Here is a 26,578-nt window from a genome sequence, read left to right on the forward strand (position 1 = left end):
TATTTCTTCTAAAATTTAAGCGTTTTTGTTTCATGTGGACAGACGCAAAAAATTACAGAGACATTGACCACGAATCAGGTCATTTAGATCAACAATCTGACGGTTAAACAGAAAATTCCACCATAAAATTCAGACTTCCAGCTCAGTTTTATAGAAATTCCGTTGTGAAGTCACTCGAACGCAACACAACAATAGTTTTGGTCGAAAGTGCATTGTGCAACTTTTCTGGTCAAACGGTTTTCTCCATGGAAATGTCATCGCTTTGTCTGGAATGTTTCACAGTGCAGCATTAAACCTTTTTATTTATTATGAAGACCAAATCAGACCAAGCAAAGTTACAGGTCAGATCTGTGGAAAGGCGACGCTGCTTACAGTCACAATGCTGTTTTTTTTTTAAAGCTATTAAAAAAAAAAATAGTAAAAAAAATTAAAAACATGTAATTGAATAAATGTAAAGTAGAGCTATTTAATGTCACACTGCGGAACATTCCAGGCAGAGCAATGACGTATCCATAGAAACAAGCACAAAAATTTGCGCAGAGCATCTTTAAATATTTTTCTAAACAAATATTTCTACTTCCAAACTCTCCCTCGTGGAATTGTAGCGTGTTTAATGAGTGTTGCAGTTGCGGCGTGTGTCCAGCAGAGGGCGTGTGCACGTGCCTCCTCCTCGCGCTCACAGCCCGGGGCACGCGGTTCATGTGGAGACAGGCCTCGCGCACCTCCTCTCTTTGTTTTCTTTCTTTGGGCTCAGTTCTTCCGTTCAGCACGAAACACGGATTTATTTCGTTGGCAGAGAGAAAAGAGTTCAGGATTCTTATTTTTGTTTTGTTTAAAAATGTGGAAAAATTAGAAAAATATTGTTTGGTTTGAATTAAAATATTGTTAAAAAGAATAAATACGATCATGTTGATGTGCAATTATAAAACTTGTTAGTCCTGCTCCGTCATAATAGTAGTAGTAGTAGTAGTAGGCTAGTACTAGAAGTAAGATAGTAGTTGTAATAGAAGTATTGTTTGGTCTTGTAGTAGTAGTAGTGGTGGTGCCAGTAGTTGTAGTCGTAGTAGTAGTAGAAGTGATAGTAGTAGTTGAAGTAGTAGGCTATATAGGCCTCGTACCTGTAGTAATATAATGGTAATAGTAGTTACAGTACTAAGTTTCAGTACTACTAGTAGCAGTAATAGTAATAGGCCTTGTTTGTAGTAGTAGTAGTAGTAGTAGTAGTAGCAGTGGTGGTGGTGGTAGTAGTTATAGTAGAAGTTGTAGTAGTAGTAGTAGTGGCCTTGTATTAGTAGGTAGTAGTAGTAGTAGTACTTGTAGCAGCAGCAGTAGTAGTAGTAGTAATAGTAGTATCAGGAGTAGTAGTTGTAGTAGTACTAATAGTAGTGGTAGCACTAAAAGTAATAGTAGTAGCAGTAGTAGAAATAGTACTAGTAGTAGCAGCAGCAGTAGTAGTAGTAGTAGTAGTAATAGTAGCAGCAGTTGTAGTTGTAGTAGTAGTAGTAATAATAGTAGCAGTACTGGTAGTAGTAGTAATAGCAGTAGTAGTAGTAGTAGGAGGAGTAGTAGTATCAGTAGTAGTACTAGTAGTAATAGTAGTATCAGTAGCAGTAGTAATAGTAGTAGTATCAGTAGCAGTAGTAATAGTAGTAGTATCCGTAGTAGTAGTAATAGTAGTAGTAGTTGTAGTAGTACTAGTAGTAATCGTAGTAGTAGTAGTAGTAGTAGTATAGTAGTATCAGTAGTAGTAATAGTAATAGTAGTATCAGTAGTAGTAGTAATAGTAGTATCAGTAGTAGTAGTAGTATAATAGTAGTATCAGTAGTAGTAGTTGTAGTAGTACTAGCAGTAATAGTAGTAGAAGTAGTAGTAGCAGTAATAGTAGTAATAGACCTAGGAGTGGCTGTAGACAAAGATATTTCAAGTATTTTATAAAATACAAATAACATGCCCTTAAATGTAGTGTGACTAAACCAGGTCTAAACCAGATCTAAACCAGGACTAAACCAGATCTAAACCAGGACTAAACCAGGTCTAACCCAAACCAAGAGTTAACAGAAGTCAGCACAAAAACAAGGACCACGTGCTCGTATCAGCTCAGACTCTCACCTTGGGCTCAGTGAAATCTTACGCCAGTGTTGAGCGCCATCTTGTGGATTACGAGTGAAATGACTTAAGGGAAAATGAACCGCACGTGGTCACAGAAGGAAGAATTTTTGTTTTATTTCCTGTTTTTCTCACCGCACCGTTTGAGCTGAAGACAGAACAGCCACGGCCACAAGGTTTATAAACTGAATTAAACATGTAATTAAATGAGATGTAATTATTATTTGTTTAAGAGGCCAGTTTATTACAATTTTACATTTTTGCAATAAAACATAGTCATTATAAACAATTTAAAACTAAATATATTCTGAATATACTGAATATATGATAAAAACGCACATATTTCCTTTAGTGGATACATAAATCTTATTTCTTTTTTATTTACAAATATTTAACAATATTCTGACAGAATATTTCAACATTTGCATAACATTTTTTTTTTTCTTCAATAAATTAGGAAAAAAACTCCAGGACAAGTTTTGTTTAAACCCAAACTAAATAAATAAGTAACATGTCAATGAGAACTAGAGACAAGTCAAGACTAAACCAGGACTAAAAGGGGACTAAACCAAGACTAAACTAGAACTAAACCAGGACTAGACCAGAACTAAAATAGGACTAAACCAGGACTAAACCTGAACTTAAACCAGGACTAAAAATCAGGGCTAAAACTGGACTAAATCAGGATTAAAATATGACTAAACAAAGACTAAACCAGAACTAAACCAGGACTAAAATAGGACTAAACCAGGACTTAACATTATATAAATTTGGACTTTATAACACCTGGACTAAACAGTAACACAAAATAATAAAATAAAGTTTATTTTCCTCCACTTCCACTGGAAACTCTCACTTTTACAGTTACATCCGTGAGAGAAAAAGCCGGTGAAGTGTCTTGCCTAAGGACACAAAACCCACGTTTGATCAGTCGTCTTCTTCGTCACTGTCGTCGATCAGGTGCGACTGGGCGGCGATTCTCTGGGCCACCGCCGTTACCATGGCAGCACCTTTACCGCTGCCGTCCTCCGAAACCACGAACTTGAGCGAGCACTGAGGGGCGAGCTCTTTGACCACGGACTGGAGCTTAGCGCTGAAGCTACAGAAAAACACAAGACGAAGAAATTACACACACCGACGTAATAACTCATAACTCTGTCACTGTTGCCTAGCAACCGCAATGTTAAAGGTAAATTAAAAAAGAAATTGAAATACTGGGCCCGGTCAAGCAGAAGTAAACAGCAAGGCCAAAAATTCAAGTTAATGCATCTGATATAAAAATGTATTCAACAGATACATATGTACTCTAGTTTATGAAACTGTTCACCTTTTTTCTGTACCATTTTTGGTTCTAAAGTTACATACGTTTTAACCAGACCATGTATGAAACATGGAACAAAAATTATTTCCCAAATTTCAAAGACCTGCAAATCATGTAAATAAATGGATGTATTTCATCATATCTTATGTTAGTCGATCTTTGAACTGTTGATGAAGGTATATGATTTTTCAACAAAAAAATATATTTAAAATGATAAAAATTTGCTTGGAAGGACTGACATATTTATAGAAAGAGTTTCCTTTCATTTTGAAGTAATATTAAAGTATTTGGAAGAAAAAAGTTGACAAATGATGTAAAATCACACACCTTCTACTTGCACAATTTTCCCTCCGTTACTTTTCCCTCCGTTACCATGACCTTTTTTAATAAAAAATCTCATTACTCAAAAAGTAAGAGGTTTTTCAACCTAATCTTGTACCATATGGTAGAAAACTATATGAAGCAAATATTCAAACCAGTTTGTTAAGGATATGTAAGTGAGAACCAAGAGTTATCACTGTTTGTATTTATTGTCCAAAAAGTGCTGCATATTTCATTCCCTCCGTTACCGACATGAGTTTTTAAATTTTTTGTCAACAACTTGAAAGAATATCACAGGTTTAACTTTACCTTGTTGGAGTGTTAACTCTTTCCTACATTCTGATACTTTACTTATTTCAATAGTCCCTTTGGTTTCTGAATAAGAGACATTTGAATGTCAAAAATCTGAGAACTGTAAACCCAAATCTTTTACTTTTCGTACGTCCTCAAATAACAACTGTAATGATGAAGGGATCATTTGTTTTATTTTATTTAGTGATCATAATCTTTTGGCTCATATTTATTGTTTATTGATACTCTGCAGTGACATCACGCTGGGGGAGGTCTACATGTATGTGTATTGATGAAATATTCAATGCACACACATTCACAAACACTGGCAAAAAAAAAAGTTAGGTGTTTGAATTTCAACAGAAAGATTTAATTCTGATTAAAAAATAGTTCCGCTTTAAAAAGACCATGTAAACGCTTCCTAATAAAAATGATTATTCAGAATTAAACTTTATTCTGAAGTAAGTGGGTGATTTATTCCGATTTCAAAGCCCATTTAATTTATTCCTCGATCATGTAAACCAGACATGTCAAACTCAGGCCAAATTTTGCCTGCGAGATCATATCAAATATATTTTAGAGTTGACCTGCATTATTATTCAATATTTTATTATTATTTTCTATTTTGCTTGTTCTGGATTCAGTGTTTAAGCAAAACTATGATTAAACATTTATTTAAATAAGAAAAGGTTTAACATTACATATCTCGAAAGAAGAGAAAACATGCAAACATTTTTCAGTAAATATTTAGTTTGGCCCATGACTTAGTCCCAGTTTTTACATTTTGGCCCTCTGTGAATTTGAGTTTGACACCCCTGATGTAAGCGTTTATTGTTTTTAATAATAAATAAATAATTCCGGTTGTTCACATGCTCGTTGGGTTGCGATTCTGACCTGATCCAGCTCCACCAGTCCTGGCTTCGGACTTTCATCCACGTCTCTTTGGATTTGCGAGCGGGATGCGGGAGTGGACTGAGGTAGAGTTTGTCTTCTTCCTCCTTTCTCCGACACTCTTCTCTTCTCGGATTCGTATTCATAATTCGAAATTAATTCAGATCGATTGCGGAAAAAGCTTGGATCATGTTTGTGTCCACGGCGTAACGACAAGACCGAGATGACAAAAAATCCGTTAGCAGCTGAAGTGTGTGTTTTCTTCTGGTCGATGTAAATAAGTTTGTGTCCCTGTCCAATCAGAACCCCTCCAGATGTTGAGTGGAATTAAACAAAGGCGATTTAATGTGTTTTCTACGATGGAGTATAAAATAAAATAAAAAAGCTGGTGCTACTAGAATAAAGTCGTAACATTTCGACATTAAAGTCATAATATTATGAGAATAAAGTCAAAGCCAGAAAATGTCTTAATTTTACGAGAATAAAGTCGTAATTTTACGAGAATAAAGTCGTAATTTTACGAGAATAAAGTCGAAGTTAAAATAAAGTCGTAATATTATGAGAATAAAGTTATAATATTACGAGAATGAAGTCATAATAAAATCAAAGTCAAAGTGAAAAATGCGGCAGAAGAAGAACCTTGTTTTTCAATATAAAACTAAAAATAAGAAAACAAACAACAATTTTCTTCATTATTTGCACCTCCGAACTGAACCAGGACTGAACTAGGACTGAACCAGGACTAAACCAGGACTAAACCAGGACTAAATGAGGTCCGAGACCAGACCAGGACTGAGACCAGAACTTAGACAAGAACTGAGTCAGGGACCAAGACTGAGACCGGGATCAGACAAGAACTGAAAACGGTTTAGTCCTGGTTCAGTCTTGGTTCAGTCTGTATGTGGCGCAATATTCCCGCATCGCATTTTAAAGTCACGTAAATGCCATTTCCCATTTCTGTGACTTAAACCAGGACTAAACTAGGACTAAACTGTTTTCAGTCCTGGTCTGGTCCCGGTCTCAATCCTGGTCTTTCTGGTTTGGTTCCAGACTTGATTTAGTCCTGATTCAGTCCTTGTTCAGTCGAATGAACGAATGATACACGGATTTTCTCCTTTAGAAAATGCTCCAAATTCTCCATTCTCCACTCTTCATACTTTCCGAGCAGTATTTTACTACTTTACTTTATTCTCATAAAATTACTACTTTATTCTTGTAAGTTTACGACTTTATTCTCGTAAAATTACGACTTTTTCTGGCTTCGACTTTATTCTCATAATATTACGACTTTAATGTCAAAATGTTACGACTTTATTCTCGTAGCGCCAGCATGTTTTTTTTTTTATCTGACCCTTATACTCCGTCGTAGTTTTCCATGTAAATCTCAATTCAGAATTATTATTTCTATGTAAACTCAAAGCACAATATTTTAATTCCAAACAATATAATTCAGAACAATTAATTCTGAATTAAAAAAACATCATGTAAACGTGGCGAGTGACCAGACTTGTTTATAGATAAATCAGTTCTTTCTGGTCGGATTGTGGTAAATTAAAATTTAAGATTAAATTCTAACAAAGCCTCAGACGGAGCAGTGCTTACAGTTAGCGCCACCCCGCAGAAATGAGTCGTTTCCTTACGCTGGATGTTTCCTGTAGACTGTCCCGTCCACGCCCACTGTGACGTCGAGATGGTCCAGGCCTCGGTTGGTGCGGATCTGGTTCGCGATGGCCGCTAACGCCGCCGCGCAGAGCCGAGCCGAACGGGACGAGACGGTGTCGCAAACCAAACGCACGGCTCTGAGGTCGGCGGCGCTCCACTGCAGACCCAGGTCAGACAGGATACGCTTGGTGTTGTCCTCGCCGCTGCCCTCCCTGAAAGAGACGGCCGGAGTTAGATCAAAGATGGAAATGGATTCAAGAGTCAATTCAAGAATCAAGATTTTATTGTCATTGTCACAGAAAACAACTAAGTCATGTTATAATTTACCATTTGCATTTTTTCCCCCCAATATATTAAGACAAAACTCTAGGACAAGTTTAATTTAAACCCAAAATAAATAAATAAACCATTTCTATAACAGAACTTCACAGGGACTAAATGAGAAAAACTAAACTATCTCAGTGAGAATCAGGACTAAACCAGGACTAAACCAGGACTAAACCAAGACTAAACCAGGACTAAACCAGGACTAAACCAGGACTAAACCAGGACTAAACCAAGACTAAACCAGGACTAAACCAGGACTAAACCAGGACTAAACCAAGACTAAACCAAGACTAAACCAGGACTGAACCAGAGCTAAACCAGGACTAAACCAGGACTGAACCAGAGCTAAACCAGAGCTAAACCAGGACTAAACCAGGTCTAAACCAAGACTAAACCAGGGCTAAACCAGGACTAAACCAGGGCTAAACCAAGACTAAACCAGGACTGAACCAGAGCTAAACCAGGACTAAACCAAGGACTAAAACCAGGACTAAACCAGGACTAAACCAGGAAGACTAAACCAAGACTAAACCAGGACTGAAAACCAGACTAAACCAGGACTAAACCAGAGACTAAACCAGACTAAACCAATAAACCAGACTAAACCAGGACTAAACAAGCTAAACAGGACTAAACCAAGACTAAACCAGGACTAAACCAGGACTAAACCAGGACTAAACCAGGACTAAACCAGGACTAAACCAGGACTAAACCAGGACTAAACCAAGACTAAACCAGGACTAAACCAGGACTAAACCAGGACTAAACCAAGACTAAACCAGGACTAAACCAGGACTAAACCAGACTAAACCAGGACTAAACCAGGACTAAACCAAGACTAAACCAAGGACTAAACCAGGACTAAACCAGGACTAAACCAGAGCTAAACCAGGACTAAACCAAGACTAAACCAGGACTAAACCAGGACTAAACCTAAACCAGGACTAAACCAAGACTGAACCAGGACTAAACCAGGACTAAACCAGAGCTAAACCAGGACTAAACCAAGACTAAACCAGGACTAAACCAGGTCTAAACCAAGACTAAACCAGGGCTAAACCATGACTAAACCAGGACTAAACCAGGACTAAACCAAGACTAAACCAAGACTAAACCAGGACTAAACCAGGACTAAACCAGGACTAAACCAGAGCTAAACCAGGACTAAACCAAGACTAAACCAGGACTAAACCAGGACTAAACCAGAGCTAAACCAGGACTAAACCAGACTAAACCAGACTAAACAGACTAAACCAGAGCTAAACCAGGACTAAACCAGGACTAAACCAGGTCTAAAAAGGACAGGACAGGATGTTTGGTGTTGTTCTCTCCCTCCCTGAGAGAGACGGATGGCAATGGAATCACAAGGAAGATTAAAGGTTCAGTTCAAGATTCATGAATTTATTTTTGTAGAAAACAACAAAATTATCTTTAGAGCATCAAAAACTACATGGGATTTAAACCGGGGGCAATAATATGGGATTACTTTTGTCTCATTAATATTCACAAATGCACAGAGGGTGATCTACAAGTAATCACTGGTTTGTACATGTGTTTTGATGCCCACAAACCCAAATTTCATATTTATAACTTGTATTTTGGTCTTTTGGTTCTGTAAAATTAGATTAGTGATTTCCATTTGTGGAACACCATTTACACAAATTCACAAATTTCCTCCGTATTTTTGAGACACTCTTTTTGAGAAATCCACAAACACATACACAGACATCCACTAGAGGGCAGTGTTGTTATAGGTGTTAAGTTAAGTTAGTAAGAGACTATAAGGTGTAGTTTAATAACAACACATCATAATTAATAATCAATAAGCAACTGACCTTGTAGATAATTCATTAAAGTTACATATCCTCATATACCATACATACACGTCTGTGTAATATTAATGAATTGTGAACAAGGTCAGTTCCTTTTTGATTATTAATTATGATGTGTTGTTATTAAATGATTATATTTGTTATCCAACCTCACAGTGTCTTGCTAATTTAACTTTATGTCTATAATAACACTGCCCTCTAGTGGATGTTTGTGTTTGTGAATCGGCTGTTTGTTTCCTCGGTTTGTGGATTTCTCGAGAAAAGAATCTCAAAAATATGTCATAGAGGAAATCTGTGAATTCATGTAATTGGTCCACAAATCCAAAAAATTTGCAAATCACATTTTACAAACAGAATTTTCAGTTTTACAAATGTATATATATAGATTTTTTTTGGCAAAAGAAAAAAGATACACTTATAAATACACGTCTCTTTGCAAAAACTAAAATACAAGTTACAAATATTCAGTTTGAATTTGGTCACATGTACAAACCAATGACACACTCTGCATTTGTCAGTAGTACCGTATTTTCTGCACTATTAGGCGCCCTGGATTATAAGGCGCACTGTCATTAAATGGTCTATTTGAGAACTTTTTTCACAAATAAACCGCACCGGACTTTAAACGAAACACAACAGTTGAATGGGTCAGTGGGACTTTGTTTGTTTGTTCACGGTGACTCTGGGCTTTGTTCAGTTGTGGCGTGTAGGGAGGGTGCTGTCTGGGACCGCTGGATTGTCGGCGTGTTCGCAGTGACTCAGTTATTCAGTTGTGTCTAGAAGTGGCACATTGCACTCGCTTTTTTTGGTTCGTTCCTCCGTTCTGTTCCTCGTCGGCGTGGAGTGATGAGTGTGGCTGTGGGTGTTTTTCGCTGTCTGCTCCGTGTGTGTTTGCGTGCTCTGTGGGTGGTGCGGCTTTGCAGTTTACTGAAGTTGCGCTGGGACACCCGAGTGGATACGTCTTTAGGGCATTCTGGATTGTTGGGCGTGCAGTTGTTTTTTGATGGTGTTGGAGGCTTAAGAGCGCGTCTAATAGCCCGGAAAACACGGTAATGAGACAAATTAACCCCACGGGCCACTATTCCTAGTTTTTGCTGTCTTAATTCATGAGTTAAAACAAGTATAGTAGTTCATTTAAAGTGTTTTAAAGTAATTCACCGCAATGAGTTTTTTAGTTTGGTTAAGATCAGAGCAGACGACTAGAATGACCGCTTCCCTTTAAACGTTTTGTGATGGGACAGTCGACTTTCATACACAACAACAAAAAACTAGAACACACTTCGAGTTGACCTTATCACTTGCTCTAACTCCCACACTTTCTCTCACGGGCTAAACCAGCAGCTTCTGAGCAGCAGGTGTGTCAACATCAGGCTTCTTCAACCGTGTAAACATTCAGACCGATTGTACTACAGATGTATTGTGTAGATGTAAACGTGTTTGACTCATGACATTTGTCCTCGATGGTCACGTTTTTCATGAATTGGATTTTAGAGATGAATAACTCTTATGAATTTTGTAAATGTACTTTAGAGGTTTTTGAGTATTTTTAGAAGATAATGAATTTGAAATCTTGTGTTTATGGGAATTAGAATGAATTAATTGATTGTTTTAAATGTTTAATGATTAATTGGATTGTTTTTTGTTTTTTTTAAGGAGACACTGAAATCTAGAAACCCTCAAAACCTGCTTTTACAATATATCTGTACTGTGGCAAGAAAAACAGGTACAGGCTTTTTAAACCCAGAACTAAGTCTGGACTAGACCAGGACTAATCTAGGATGTAAAACAGGACCAAAACAAGTCTAGATTAGAATTACCCCAAGAATAAATAAGTTTCAACATCCCCCTACAGATTCAACTTGGGCCAAAAAAGAAAAACTACACCAAAACTAAACTAGGACAGTGTCAAAATCCAGGATTAAATGAGAACTAAACCAGAACTAACCAGAGCCTCTTGGTAGATTTTAAAGGTTCTTCATCTACTGTCTTATATTTAGAAAAAAACGGTCTAAACCAGTATTGTATGAGAACTAAACCAGGACTAAACCAGGTCTCTGAGTACTCACTCTTCAATCTCGGAGATGAACTTTGTGAGAAAGGTGTCCGAGGTCTGCAGCTTTTCTGAGACTTTTCCATTGAACAGAATTTTGTCCTTAGTCATTTTCACCAGCAGGAGGCGCACTATCTCACCCAGGTACATGCCGCTGATCATCTTCTCAAATCTGAAAATGAAGATTTGCACTTTTTAGGACAAATCAGCGGAATAGAAAAATTACAGAAATATTACATAATTACATAAAGACACAGTGGACTTCCCCAAACCTAATTCCCTTATTCAGTGGTTCCCAAAGGACATTCTCACGCTACCACAAGTGAGTCACATGTTTGATTAATCATTTATTAGTTTGTCTACATCTCCAAAAGCTCAAAATGCTCTGTTCCACCTTGTGATGTCATGAAGCGGTAGTTTTTCATCTCCTTTTACTTTTTGTTCTGGAGAGATTTGGCAGTTCCAGGGCTGAAATTATCCAAATGATTCTAGTAAATGGGGTTTTGGAGGTTTTTTTTTCTGAAACTCAAACCTAAATATGCAGGTTTGTGTGTTAAACATGTGTGAATAAAAAAAAAAACAACACAATTCCAGGTCAGAAAATGGTGTAAAATGGGCCCTTTAAGTCATGTATAACCAAAGTGTTTCTGAGATTGACAAACAGGGACCTCACAAATCACTCATTCACACTTGTCTTGCCTTTGGACACAACAACAGCATCACTGTTGGGCGAGTTATTTCAAAACTGTAATGTGTTATTTATGACGTGTTACTGTCAATTCAAAGTGATTTGTTGCATTGCTGAATTTAAAATGTAAGGCATTACACGATTATTGCAGCACTTCAAGTTATTCTCACCAAAATAACTGTTTCTGATTTTCAAATAACAATCAGCGAGCGAAGATGCTGAACTTTTGTGCCATATACAGACTGAACCAGGACCAAACAAGGACTAATCTTGGACTAGGATTTTCAGCCTACGCGGGCACACCTGCGGGCCCGTCCCGACATTTAGAACTGTAACTTTGGCGTTCCACCGCTGCTGACATCGCGGTGATTTTAGCAAATTTGTATGAATTAAAACAAAAATCCACCACTTCAATCCAGGTTAAAAAAGCATTGTAACGTGTGTTATTGACATTTGTACCGAGTAAAATATTACCATTTTTTACCGTGTAATGCCATAACATTACTTCGTTACAGCAAAAAGCAACACATTACAGTAATTTGCTACTTTTATAACACGTTAATCCCAACACTGAACAGCATGCACTGGTCAGAGGTGAGACTGAACTAGCAACCTGAGCCATTCCTTCACTTTTGCCTTTACAGAATACTGAATACGTGCATTAAAATATATTTTGTAAAGTATTCTGATATATGGTTCAATCAGAGCACTGTTACTGAATACTTAGAACACTCTTACACGTCTTGCATTTAAATTATACCCTAAAAACACTACGCTGCACTGTTGGGCTGAACGATTTTAAGAAAAAAATGAAGTGCCATTTTTCTGGCAGATATTGTGATTTCGATTTCATCCACGCTTTTTTTTTTTCCAAATCAAGTTTCAGTGCACATGAACACAAACATCACAGAAACTTACTAGAGCCCGACCGATATGGATTTTGCTGTGGCCGATATGAAACCGATATAATGGCAGTTGGAGCTGCCGATAGCCGATATAATTGCCGATATATTTAGTGATGTAAAAATTCACTGTAAATGTTGAATTGTTTAAAAAACTTAGGTTTGGCTCTGGTGGATTTTAAATTGGGTTTATTTAGGCAACATTTATTGTTATTCTGCCTCTTTACATCATATTTACAGACAGTAGGTTGGCTTAATGGCATTTTTGCATCACATTCTAGACACTCGTGATGGGTATTCCAGTTCTTTTTAGAGAACCGGCTCTTTTGGCTCGGCTCACTAAAAGCTGCTGGTTCTTTTGGCTCCCAAGCAGCTCTTCAGATTGTTTTGTTGCAAGCAGGATTAAAGCACGTCTAAAGCAGGACTGAATCAGGACTGAACCAGGTCTAAACTAGGACTGAAAAAGGACTAAACCGGGACTTATTTATTTTATGCTAAACTACAGTCAAAAATGCTCGTTTTTTTTTTTATTTTTATTTTTTTTAATCCTACGTACACGCAAATTTCTCAAAGTTTCGTTTTCAGCCGCTGCCGCTGTCAAACCACGAATCTGCACGCGGCGTGAAGAGAAAAAAAGTGAGAGAAAGAGAAAACACGGCTCCCAATAAGGATCAGGCTCCCGTCGTTCCCTTCAAAGAGCCGGTTCTAAGAGTCATTTCGTTCGCGACGGACCCATAACTAGTAAAGAAAGTAGCGCTATTAGCCTTTAGCCGTAAATACGTGCGCGCCGCGGTAATTAATTATATGCGCAAATGTCATAATTCACACGTCTATTCACAGCTCATTTACATATCAGTGCAGGTCCAGTAGCAAATATACGGCCAATATAGTCACTTTAGAACAGACCAATAGAAAACAGTCTGTTTATGTGCGGGAGCTACAGCAGCTAACCCATAACAAATGACAAAAACTAGCTTCAGAGTCGACATATTTCCAACACTCACCGCTCACACAGGCTCCTCCTCACATCACAAATCTGCACTAATAAATGTCCTTTTAATCCAGACTCAAACCGATTGTCCGTAAAAAGAATATAATCTCAGTGTTTGGATCTGTGTCTGCAGGTGTAAACAAACACACGTGATTGACGCGACTCTGTGGTGTGTTCAGGGACAGTACGGACACACACAGACAAATGACTCCGTAGATAAATACTGATGTGGAGCCGCATATTAGGACATTTATCTGTCTGTAAATTGGATTAAATTAACAGAATGTAGAGAGTCTAAGCTTTATAACGAGGTATAACATGCCCACGTGAAATATCGGCCCCCTAGCCGATATGCCTAAAGTTGCCCATATCAGCCGATAATATCGGCCAACCGATATATCGGTCGGGCTCTAAAACTTACATCACACCAGAGTCCTGCACTGACGATTTGACGATGAACCGTGAAGTCCAATATACATAGACAATGAAGGCTCTACATCCGCTCTACAGACATTTCTTGTGCTCCGCTTTCCTTTCTTTCAGTATACATTGAGTAATAATGTGTTTAATGCAGCTTTGCCACATTTGTTTACGTTTTACAGAAACAAAACTAAATAAAAAACGACGACAAGGCAACAGCGGCAGTGTGTGCTGAGTCGACGCAAATCTATACTTCGTCCTTAAATTGGGCTTTAGGAGCACTGCAAAAAAATGCAGCTTTGACGCTCCCAAAATCGTGTTGTTTAAGATTGCGATTTTCAATCCAAAACAATAAATCATTCAGCCCTACGACATTGAATTGAAAAAGAGCTTCTTTTGTTGTTTCATTCTTTGTTCTGCAATTTTTTATCACTGATTAGAGAAATGGAAAATAAAAAAGGAGAAGGAAAAATCACACATGCCTCACCACAAGAGCTGTTTCAGATTGTTTCAAATTGTCTCACTCATTTTGTGCAGTTTGAAGTATAAATTGAGTGATCAAGCATCGCCGTGTATGCTTTGATTTTAGATAAGTAACTCTGAAAACCTCCAGATTAAAGAGCAACTGCACCAGAATACAGGTACTCTAAATTCTGAGCATCCTGAATATGTATTCTTGGTACATATATTCAGTTCCTTCCCAACACTGACTTTGTGTTTTTCTTACATGTGGACTCCGGGGTTGATGGACGAGCGATCCACTTCCCGGTCAAACTCGGTCTGAATGTCTTTCAGCGAACCGTCGTCCCCGAAGCCGCCCCACTCTGTGTTTATGCACATCCTGCCCGCCTCGCCCTCCACACGCTTCACATTACACATCTCCTCCATGTAACAGGCGTTTGTGCCCGTCCCTGCATAAAACATACACACATGTACAGGTGAAAAACACACACGCAAAACACAGACGTACAGGTGAAACATCTGTAAATGTCCACACCACAGACTGTATAAACAAGTGGAGTCATTGAGCGGTGATAGGGGCATATTTGAAGCTGAGGTCCATATTTGGATTTCCGAGTATCATTAAAAACACCAGGATCATGTACAGCACATTAATTTGAACATTTTAAGACATTAATGACTAACAGGTTAGCTCTGCTCATTTATGCAGTCTATGGTCCACACACATTACTCTCAATGTTCACAGATGCATATGTTTTGTTTGCAGTATCCATACTAGTGCAGGTATTACTGTATTTTTCGGACAATAAAGTGCACTGGATTATAAGGCGCATTAAGCAAAACAAACGGACGACACTTGAGACTGATCCTTAGCCCAGACGTCCACAATCCATTGGCAGATCATGGTGTAATTCACCTGGTGTTGCCTCCATGTCTTGGTGAATGTGTATTATAAATGTGAATGTGGGTGGATCATTTAAGTTTGTTTTTTAATTTTCTATGAGGAATTCTCCAATATACAGTTAGTAATAATGTGTTCAATGCAGCTTTGCACATTTGTTTACGTTTTACAGAAACTAAACATAAAACTACATGGCTAATTTGCATAAACTATAAGCTCTGAAAAAACAGCTCACTCCTTGTGCGCTGATGCGTCAGCTTCTGTTGGACTAAAGGACATGACTTACTTCACGAGGCTCCTGACTACGGTAGCCGTAATCCTCCAAAAATCCATTAAGTGGTGTGGCTTCATAGCTTATCAAAGTCATGCTAAAGCATTTTGACAGTTTTCTGAGCGCCGTGTACCACATAAAATCGGTTTGAGGTCAGTAAACACAGAACTAAGCACCAGAATTAAAACATGAGGTGCACCGGATTACAAGGTGCACTGTTGATTTTTGAGAAAATTTAAAATTGAATATGATTTTAAGTGTGCCTTATAGTCTGAAAAATTCGGTATGTTGATTTCTGTTAAAAACTCCTCACTGGTTTTAACAGACAAATTTTTAACACATTTTCTCTGTTTTACTTCCCTTTACTGACTGCCTGTGTGTTTTAGAATTGATTTGAAGATTTTACTGATCACTTTTAAAGCTCATTTAGGTCTTGAAGCAAGTTACATTTCAGAACTTTTAACCCTGTAAGAGCCTCCCGCAGCCGCAGAACCTCAGGCAGATCCCTGTGGCTGTTCCAAAGTCCAGGCTCCGGACGAAGGCGATTGAGCCTTTTCAGTCCGGGTGTCTCAGCTTTGGAACGACCTGCCTGAGGAGATAAGGCTCACACCATCAGTATCATCTTTTAAATCACTTCTTAAATTTGTAATCTTAATGTTTATTGGTTGGCCTTCCTTTAGCTGGTTTTAGCTTGATTTTATTCCTTAATTTTATTCTATTTTATTCATTTATTTTTTAAAGAATGAGAATATCGCACATCAGTTACTTGAGACGGTGTGTTGGAGGAGAGCGAGCAGCCCAAGAACATAGAGAAAAATCCCGCACACTGTCCTACTTGCAAAATGTGAGATTTATTAGGACATACAGTACAACATTTCGACACTAGGCCTTTCATTATTATTTTTTTATTATAATTGACTGAATTGTGTGTTTTTGTATGCTTTGTCTATGCTGTTTTTATGCTTTTTGTATTGTCCTTTGCTGTTTGTACAACGCTTTGTAAACCTCATGCTTTACAAATAAAGATTTACTATTAATATTTATTATAGTAGAGTATTTTACCTATAATCAGGCCGATTTCACAGCTTTGGTGTTTGTATCCGCAGCTCATCATCGTTCCCACGGTGTCGTTCACCATGGCGACAGAGCCAATCTCATAATCCTGACAGGACAGATTCATTTATTCAAACTCGATGTAGATCTGTTTATGACGTGAGCTCACAGACGGCACACTCACCCCTCGCCTTTTTACGGCATCTTTCAGCAGCTGCACCACGTCTTTGCCCTCCACCCCGGAGCAGTTAAAGCCTTTGGTCCAGCGGATCAGGATACTCTGCACACACAAACACCACCATATTTAACCACACATTTTAGATTCACATATTATGATCACTGTAAATGGAAAAAAATACTGGAAATATGGAGAATGTACAAATCATAAACTGTACAAAGAGGTGGACTAAGCGAGTGTGACGTCCAAAATGAGGAGCCTGGAAACGTTGTCTGTATTGAGACAACGTTTTCTCAATACAGAAGTGCCCCATGGTTTTTGTGCATTGTTCCAGATTTAATTCAGGCTCAGAGCTGGATTGTGGATGCTCCTTGTATGATGAGTGATCTGATTCTCGTGCGTATGATTCGTTAGTTACTGAGCAGATGTACGTGGTGTGTGCGTGTGTTCGTACCTTGTCGATCTCCTTCTGCTCACAGGGGAAGGAGAAGGTGAAGCCCACAGGCAGCACCTGATCTTTGAGGCCCTGATTCTCCAGGAAAGTCCCCAGACACGCCGCGATGTGGTCGAACAACTGCAACAGGTTTGAGGAGCAGAAGCTTACAATGCGAGTGAGGAACAGGACAGCGGGAGTAGTCATAGAAGTGGTACTGGTTAAGCCAAACTTATTTTAAAATAAAAATAGAGACAACGCAGACTGGTTAATTCTGAGATGAATTAAAATCCACTGGACCTTTATTCATCCTTAGATCCTCCAAAAGGACACACTACACAACCAGTCAAAAGTTTGGACACACCCACTCATTCAATATTTTTTTCTATGTTTACTACTTTCTACATTTCACACAGAAAGCATCAAATATCAAATCCTCAAACTACCTACTTTTGCTTTGTTAGAAAACATTTAGAGTTAACTTTTTTCCTTTACTAAATAATTCCATATATCTTGCTTCATATGTTTTCTGTGTATATAAAATGTAGAACGTGGTAAGAAAGAAAAAAAAACAAAAACAGTCAAGCACAAAAACGTTTGACTGGTAGTGTATATTTTATTGTGGCTTTATCAAGGTTGATTTTCCAAAACTTGCAGTAAAATGTGTTTATGGAAATATAGGCTAATTCATCTGGAAGCCTGAGGGTCACGACAAATTGGTATGAGGGCTGCATTTGGCCCCTGAGCCACAGTTTGGACAGGTCTGGGTTAAGTGTTTGTGATATCGACTGAAAACAGTGAGAGAGGTCTGTCACTAAAACAGCTCTGCAGAGGGTCTGTTGTGTTGGGGGAAGTTACTAAGCAGCAGAGGTGGGACCAAGTCGTTGTTTTGTTTTGTTTTCAAGTAAGTCTCAAGTCTTTGACCTCAAGTCCGAGTCAAGTCCCAAGTCAAATACAGGCAAGTCCAAGTCGAGTCTTGCGTCACTGACCCATAAGTCCAAGTCAAGTCCAAGTCGTCTGCTTTCATATTAAAGTCATTTCAAGTCTTTAAACCAAAGCTTAGATTTTATTTTTTAGTATTTATATAAGAGTTGTAGAAATGCAGCTTTTTCCTTTTTAAATGTTTTGACAAGATCTTAGTGTGAATCATTACGGTCAAAATAGAAAGAATTAAGATTTAAAAATGCAGTTATTTTGTCGTGTCGTCTGCACTGAATTGGAAGGATCATGTTCTATGTAGGTCCCTCTGTTTTACTGTATTGTACTGTATATTACTGTAGTACAATTGAGGATACTATATCACAGTACTTCAGTTACGCCCAAAGTAACAGAGAAGTGGAACTGAAAGTTTATTCCTGTAAAATTAAGCAATGCATGTATCAACTGTAAAGAGAAAAGTATTTTCTAAAAACATTTTTTTAGCGGAAGCATCAAGTTTCTCAAGTCACAGACCTCAAGTCCAAGTCAAGTCATGAGTCACTGAGCTTCAAGTCCAAGTCGAGTCATGAGTCACTGAGCTTCAAGTCCAAGTCGAGTCCCAGGTCTTAGTCTATTTTATCCAGTCTCTTTAATAAGTCAAGTCTCATGTCCTAAAATAGTGATTTAAGTCTGACTTGAGTCCAAGTCACGACCTGCAAATCCACACCTCTGATAGGTAGTATAAGTAGTATAAGTAGTATAAGTAGTAGTAGCAGCATTAGCAGTAACATTAGCAGTAACATTAGCAGTAGCAGTAGTAGTAGTAGTAGTAGTAGTAGTAGTAGTAGTAGTAGTAGTAGTAGTAGAATTAACATTAGTACTGGCATTAGCATTAGTGTCAGTGGTGTTACCTGTTCTCCAGTCCCTCTCATGATGTCCTGGGGGATGGCGCAGATCTCACTGTCCATCTTCAGCACGGCCTTTTCATCCTGCTTCACTCGAACATGAAGCACTCGGAAGTTTGTCCCGCCCAAGTCCAGGGCCAGGAAGTCGCCTTTTTCTGTTCGGGGTCAAAAAAAGAAGAATCGGGTTTGTACTACACTCAGGGTTCCCACTCTTTTTCACTGACAAAACTTCAAACATTTTCCATGACTTTTTCATGACCTTAAGTGAATTTTCCATGTGTAGAATTGATCAGACTTTTAGGACTAAATATAAAATGTTAACCCTTTCCACTCACCTTATGGTTTGGTATTATAGTTTTTTAACATTCAAAATACTGTCAGTGCATTTATTGTCGTCTCTTTTACACAAAAAGCCGCAGACGTTCAGAAATAATCAGAAGAGTCTAACGAGAACTTAACAGAACGATGCAGTTGCGTGAAAGAGACACTTTTCCAGGATTTCCATGACTATGGGAACCCTGTGCACTTCACAAACTTCTCAAAGCACTTTAGATTTCATAATTTCTCATTCATTCCTCATTCTCACTCTGGGGCGTTGATAAAGCTGCTTCTGTAGTTCTAGACCGGGATCATGTTCAACACTGATACAAGGCTGAAGGCGTCAAAAACAAACAAAACAATGGCCACTTGCATAAAAAAAGGGTAAAAACAACACAGAGGACTGAGGAACAGAGCAGATTTTCACAGAATCAACAATCGACGCACTAAACTATGACTTATCTCAGGTAAAATAAGTTATATATTTTGTTCTCGATGTTGAGAGACTTTTGTAGAGGAGAGTGTTACCTGTCCCGTCGGGCGTGGCTCTGACAAACGTGGGCAGCATCTTGACTGGGGCCCGGTGATGTGAGCGTCTGTCCAAACCCCTGATCATGTCCCGGGTCAAACGAGACGAAATGTCAGTCAGTGTGTCCGAAGACAGACGGAAGGACTCCAGGAAACGCTCCACCTGGACCAGAGGAAAGTTACACAGTGCACCTTTAAAGTCTGAACAGTTTGTGGATTTGAATTTCAATACATTTGTTTTTAAAAATGAATTGTCTAACTTTTCTGGTGAAGGATATGTCAAACTATTTTCTCCATGGAGATCTTTTATCTTTTTGCTTTGTCTGGAATGTTTCGCAGTATGGCATTAAACCTTTCTAACTTCATGGAGACCAAACCGGACCAAGTTACAGGTCAGACCTGTGGAGAGGCGACCCCGCTCACAGTCACAATGCCTGTTTTTCTAGAAATTTTTGAGCAATAAAACCACTTGTAACTGAATAAATTTAAGGTAGAGCTGTTTAAAGTCATATTGTAGAACATTCCAGACAGGGCAATGACGTAACCATAGAAACAAGCAGGTGACGGACCCCCAACCAAACCAAAAAGTTACACAGTGCAGCTTTGATTCAATGGATCTGAATATTAATTTAAGAGCACATAACTTATTAAAGTTTTCACAAACAGACCTGGAGTTGAGTTTTGTTTCACTCACACATGTAACTGAAAACACGCTTTTCCACCTTGTGATGTCATGTGGTGATACAGGAAGTGCTCCACTGTGTTTTTAAGATTATTATTATTTTAAATTTTTCGATTTTGTGTTTAAATCAATTATGGAAAAAATGGATAATGACCGTTTCCTGTTTTCGTGACTGTGATGTCAGACTTTTGTGCTGCATACGGACTGAAGTAGGACTGAACCAGGACTGAACCAGGACTAAAACAGGACTAAACCAGCTGTAAACCAGAATTGAACCAGGACTAAAACAGGACCGAACCTGGACTAAAACAGGCCTAAAACAGCTCTAAACCAGAATTGAACCAGGACTAAAACAGGACTAAAACAGGACTGAACCAGGACTAAAACAGGACTAAAACAAGACTGAACCAGGACTAAAACAGGACTAAACCAGGACTAAACCAGCTCTAAACCAGAATTGAACCAGGACTAAACCAGGTCTCAGTCCTGGTCTCGGTATGGTCCCAGTGTGGGCGCACGTCCGGGTCAGTCCGGACACTTTAGTCCTGGTTTAGTCCTGGTGTAGGACTGAGACACACCTTCCTTCACTAGAATCATTTGGATCATTTCAGCCCTGGATCATTTCCGATCTTTACTAAATCTTTACTAAACCAAAAGTAAAATGCATCTGTTAACTTGAAAACTACCACTTCATGACATCACAAGGTGGACCAGAGCATTTTGAGCTTTGGAAATGTAGACAAACTAATAATAAAGTGTTACTCAAGCACATGTGAATGAAACAAAACCCAACTCCAGGTCTATTTTTAAGGAGATCACATTTTACACATATCACATGTCAAAAATCTCACAAGATTCAACACATTTTATGTCAGTTACATAACGACGTATCGAGAGGAGAATAAATGTTGGTATTTATGAATGGCATGTATAAAGCATGTGGAGACAGGAGACAACAGACAGGCGTGACCAAGGACACAGGTCTGAACCCAGCCGGAGTCAAACAATCCCACTGGAAAACTACTGGGAATCAAGTACTACAAAAACCAAACCCACATATGACGCAGAATACTGTCAGAATTGAGCTTTTTTTATCGCACTATTACACGCGATGTTACTCAAGTTAGACTTTAATCTGCGCTTTATTTTTTTTTAAACACAGTTTGGAACTACAGGTGAGATGATTTGTGTTGTTACTAGAGTGACCAGACGTCCGTATTTACCCGGGACAGTCCCAGTTTTGAGCCCTGTGTCCCTTGTCCCAACATATTTATCCAAAACCAGTGATTTGTCCCGGTTTTATACAAGAAATGTGCCAGGTGTCCCTATTTTTGACCAATTTGACACCTGCCAACAGTAAAGAGGGGAATATATTGTCATTTGTTTAGGTAAACTATAGAAACCATGCTTAAAAAAAGGTCCCTCACATTATCACCCACAAGTGAGTCGAGAACGGACAATGTTACACACTTTTTTCACCATCAGAAAATCCGTGTATCATTCGTTCATTTGTTTTTCAATATAAAACCGAAAATAAGAAAATGAAAAAAACTACTATTTTCTTAATTATTTGTCTCCAAAACCAAAATTAAAAAATGATAAAAATAATTTTTCCATTTTGTGTTTAAATGAATAATGGGAAAAAAAGGATAACGTCCGTTTTCTGTTTTCATGACATAAACTGCGATGCCGGACTTTTGCGCCGCATACAGACTGAAACAGGACTAAACCAGGACTAAACCAGGACTAAAACAGGATTAAACCAGGACTAAAACAGGACTAAACCAGCTCTAAACCAGAATTGAACCAGGACTAAACAAGATCTCAGTCCTGGTCTCAGTCCCGGTCTGGTCCCGGTCTCAGTCACGGTCTCACTCCTGATCTCAGTCCTGGTCTGGTCCTGGTCTCAGTCCCGGTCTGGTCCCAATCTGGTCCCAGTTTCCTAATCACCCGACAGTCTACTAGGGTGCACGTCCGGGCCAGTCGTGTCACTCCTGAGACCGAGACCAGACCAGGACTGGGACTGAGCCCGGGACTGAAACTAGGACTGAGACTGGTTTAGACTTGGTTTAGACCTGGTTTAGTCCTATTTCAGTCCAGGTTCAGTCCAGTATCACAGTTTAAGTCACGGAAACAGGAAACAGGCGTTATCTGTTTTTTCCATTATTTATTTAAACACAAAATCGAAAAATGAAAAAACTGAATCATTATCTGTTTTTTCATTTTGGTTTTGGAGACAAAAAAAAATTTTTTTTTTTTCGTTTTCTTATTTTTGGTTTTATTTTGAAAAACGAATGAACGAATGACACATGGATTATCACAAACCCAGCGTGTCCCAGTTTTCGAATTCTGAAAATCTGGTCACCCGTGCTGTTAAACAAGACACTCTCAAATAAAATTACAGTCACAAGCAAATAAGCATTAGCCAGTAGTTTTTCAGTTACACAAACATCACAACATCACGCTGCATATGGATAGCTGCATCATAACAGCAAGTAGCAGATTTTTTTTTTTTCATTTAGATTGAATTTCATTTGGACGATTTCAACTCTGGAAATACCAGCCTCTCCTGAACTAAAGGTAAAAGGAGCTGAAGGTGGAACAGAGCATTTTGAGCTTTGGAGATGTCAACAGACTAATAATAAAGTGTTACTCAAACATGTGAATGAAACAAAAAACACAACTCCAGGTCTGATTTTGAGGAGGTAACAACAATAAAACACGACTTAAATGGGGCCGGTCAAGTGGTAACAGAGGGAAATGGGCAGATTTTTTACATTCAAATGTCTCTTATTCAGAAACTAGAGGGACTATTGAAATAAGTAAAGTATCAGAATGTAGGAAAGAGTTACACTCCAACAGGGTCAAGTTAAACCTGTGATATTCTTTCAAGTTGTTGACAAAAAATTAAAAACTCATGTCCGTAACGGAGGGAATGAAATATGCAGCACTTTTTGGACAATAAATCCAAACAGTGATAATTAGCGGTTCTCACTTACATATCCTTAACAAACTGGTTTGAATATTTGCTTCATATAGTTTTCTACCATATGGTACAAGATTAGGTTGAAAAACCTCTTACTTTTTGAGTAATGACATTTTTTATTAATAAAGGTCATGGTAACGGAGGGAAAAGTAACAGAGGGAAAAGTAACGGAGGGAAAATTGTGCAACAAGTAGAAGGTGCATGATTTTACATAATTTGTCAGCTTTTTTCTTCTGAATACTTTAATATTACTTCAAAATGAAAGGAAAATATTTCTATAAAATATGTCAGTCCTTCCAAGCAAATTTTTATCATTTAAAATAAAAAAATAAAAAATAAATAAATCATGTACCTTCATCAACAGTTCAAAGATGGAATAACACAAGATATGATGAAATACATCCATTTATTTACATGATTTGCAGGTCTTTGAAATTTGGGAAATAATTTTTGTTCCATGTTTCATACATGGTCTGTTTAAAATGTATGTAACTTTAGAACCAAAAATGATACAGAAAAAAGGTAAACAGTTTCATAAACTAGAGTACATATGTATCTGTTCAATACATTTTTATATCAGATGCATTAACTTGAATTTTTGGCCTTGCTCTTTACTTCTGCTTGATCGGGCCCAAATGCACGATTAAAACTCACAGTGTGTTGAAATGTGTCACTAAACTGCTGTAAACTTTGCAATGAACTTTATGCAATCAAGAGATCAGAAGAAACTGAGTAGAACATTAAGCAAGGATTAAGCAATAAACCCTCAACCAAAAAGGATTAAACTGTACATATTACACTATTTTCTGATCTGTTATAATGTTGTTTCTTCATCACAAACAGACCTGGAGTTTTGTTTTGTTTCATTCACACATGTTTAACACACAAATCCTGCTTAACTAACCAAAAACCTCGAAACTACAGCTTCGTGACATGATTTTTAGGGATGCAGTCTGATAATTAAAGGTTATGTTAACTCAAACATGTGTGAATGAAACAAAATATAACTCCAAATCTGTTTTTGAGGAGGTAACAGCATTCTAACAAGACTTAAAGCTCACAAGAGTCAATGTTGCGTAATATCAGACCTTTAAGCAAGAATGTAGCAACAAATCCTTGACCAAAAAGGATTTAATGGTCTGTGGTAGAGAGCTGTACTAAGAAGTCTACAGCGCACTCATTGGTATCGAATAGGGACAAACTGGGCACTGCTGCTGTAGGAGAAGTATACACGTCTTAAAGAACGTGTATTGTGCTTGTGTCTGCTCTGTAGTCAGTGTTGGGAAGGTTACTTTTAAAGAGTATTGCCCTACAGTTTACAGATTACATACCCCAAAATGTAATCCATTAAATTACTTAAAGTGAGTAACGTAATCTGAATACTTTGGATTACTTGATGTTGCTGTAGAGAAGCAAATACTAGGATGTCATAACATAAGATGTTTTGTCTGATAAAAGACAATAAAAAAGCCCAGACTTTACTAAACCATATTAAAAATATTATTGATAAAAGAGGAGGAGACACGGTCCGTGCAGCATGGTTTAGTCCTGTTAAATCCTGTTTTAGACATGGTTTAGACCTGGTTTTGACCTGGTTTTAGACCTGGTTTAGACCTTATTTAGACCTGGTTTTAGACCTGGTTTAGACCTGGTTTAGTGTCCGGCAATGAGTGGAATTATGGAAAAAGGAAAAGAAAAGGGGGATTTAGCCCAACATGTGAAAATAGGAAAATACCGTAGTGTAATCCACTTATTTCAACAAAGTAACTGTAATCCAATTACCACTCACTGAATCAGTAACTGTAACTGAATACAGTTACTCATAATTTGTACTCTGATTACATAACTCCGGTACATGTAATCTGTTACTCCCAACACTGTCTGTAGTTATAATCTATGACACCTGTGGAGCCATTTTAATACACAATAGTCATCTAAAACATCTTAATAAAATAAACACACCTGACACAGACCAGAAAGAGGTGACTTAGTTGGAACTACAGGTGAGCTGATTTGTGCTGTTAATAGAGTGATCAGACTTCCCTATTTACCCGGGACAGTCCCAGTTTTGAGTCCTGTGTTCCCTGTCCCAGCAGATTTATCCAAAACCAGTGATTTGTCCCAGTTTTATACAAGAAATGTCCCAGGTGTCCTGATTTGTGACCAATTTGATACCCACTAACAGTAAAGAGGGGAATATATTGTTAATTGTTTAGCTAAACTATAGAAATCATGCTTAAAAATGACCATGAGACAAAAAAACAGTCCCTCAGATTATGACTGACCCACAAGTGAGTCGAGAATGGACAATGTTACACGCTCTTTTAACAATTTTATTTATACCAACTATCGCAAAATCCTTGTATCATTCGTTCATTCGTTTTTCAATATAAAACCAAAAATAAGAAAATGAAAAATAACAGTTTTCTTCATTATTTGTCTCCAAAAGCAAAATGAAAAAAAAAAAAAAACGGATAAAGATTTGTTTTTTCATTTTTCGATTATGTCTTTAAATGAACGATTATGTCTTCAAATATCAGTTGGGTGGAAAAACTAGATCGCTAGAGAATATTTTTACCACAATACAGAATTTCAGTCTCGAGCTCAGGAGGGAAACAATTTTCTTATATCCACTGACTTTTGGGTTAAAAAACTCAAAAACTGCGGCGCCCAGTGGGAGCTGACGTCGCCGTAAACGTCATCACAACAAAAAGTCCTCCTCCTCCTGCACATCTTTTTTTTTTTTCGTTTGTGTTGCACCAAAATGACTACGTGACGCTCCCAACGTTGCCGGTGAAAACTTGAGATGAATGACAAATGACGTCTTTAAAGTAAATGCTTAAACATGACTCAGTGACTCAGATATGAATGAGTCTGTCAATTATGGGCCTGAGGCAGGTTGTGTTCTACTACAAAACTGACAAAAATGTATATTTTAAAAATAATTTCAAATAATTTCTGTGTGTTTGATTTTACCTTTGCCAGAGTCTCGTCTTCAGTCATTCTGTGATTCTGACCGTTCGTCTGCAGATCTGAGTTCATCTGAAACAAAAACACACGTTATGTCAAAGTGGAGAAATATTTAAACTACTACTACAACTACTACAACTACTACTACAACTACTACAGCTACTACTACAG

General features: G+C 38.0%; 1 protein-coding gene across 2 annotated transcripts in view; it reads right to left on the reverse strand.

Moving 5' to 3' along the window:
* Window positions 1-2,198: 2,198 nt before the first annotated feature.
* The window catches only part of gck (glucokinase (hexokinase 4)), a 30,071-nt gene continuing 5,691 nt past the window's right edge, over window positions 2,199-26,578 (reverse strand). For both annotated transcript variants that reach the window (XM_020920675.2, XM_055148355.1), the window contains exons 2-11: window positions 26,414-26,479; window positions 19,770-19,932; window positions 18,930-19,078; window positions 17,122-17,241; window positions 16,674-16,769; window positions 16,499-16,598; window positions 14,530-14,713; window positions 10,818-10,973; window positions 6,571-6,804; window positions 2,199-3,205 (exon numbers count right to left, since the gene is read on the reverse strand). In XM_020920675.2, the coding sequence (XP_020776334.1) occupies window positions 3,034-3,205; window positions 6,571-6,804; window positions 10,818-10,973; window positions 14,530-14,713; window positions 16,499-16,598; window positions 16,674-16,769; window positions 17,122-17,241; window positions 18,930-19,078; window positions 19,770-19,932; window positions 26,414-26,479 (1,440 nt within the window). In that variant the 3' untranslated portion in view covers window positions 2,199-3,033. The remainder of the gene's footprint in view (window positions 3,206-6,570; window positions 6,805-10,817; window positions 10,974-14,529; window positions 14,714-16,498; window positions 16,599-16,673; window positions 16,770-17,121; window positions 17,242-18,929; window positions 19,079-19,769; window positions 19,933-26,413; window positions 26,480-26,578) is intronic.

This window comes from Boleophthalmus pectinirostris, unplaced genomic scaffold (genome assembly GCF_026225935.1).
Source record: "Boleophthalmus pectinirostris isolate CB_2022bp ecotype Guang Dong unplaced genomic scaffold, ASM2622593v1 HiC_scaffold_12, whole genome shotgun sequence".
Taxonomy (NCBI): domain Eukaryota; kingdom Metazoa; phylum Chordata; class Actinopteri; order Gobiiformes; family Gobiidae; genus Boleophthalmus; species Boleophthalmus pectinirostris.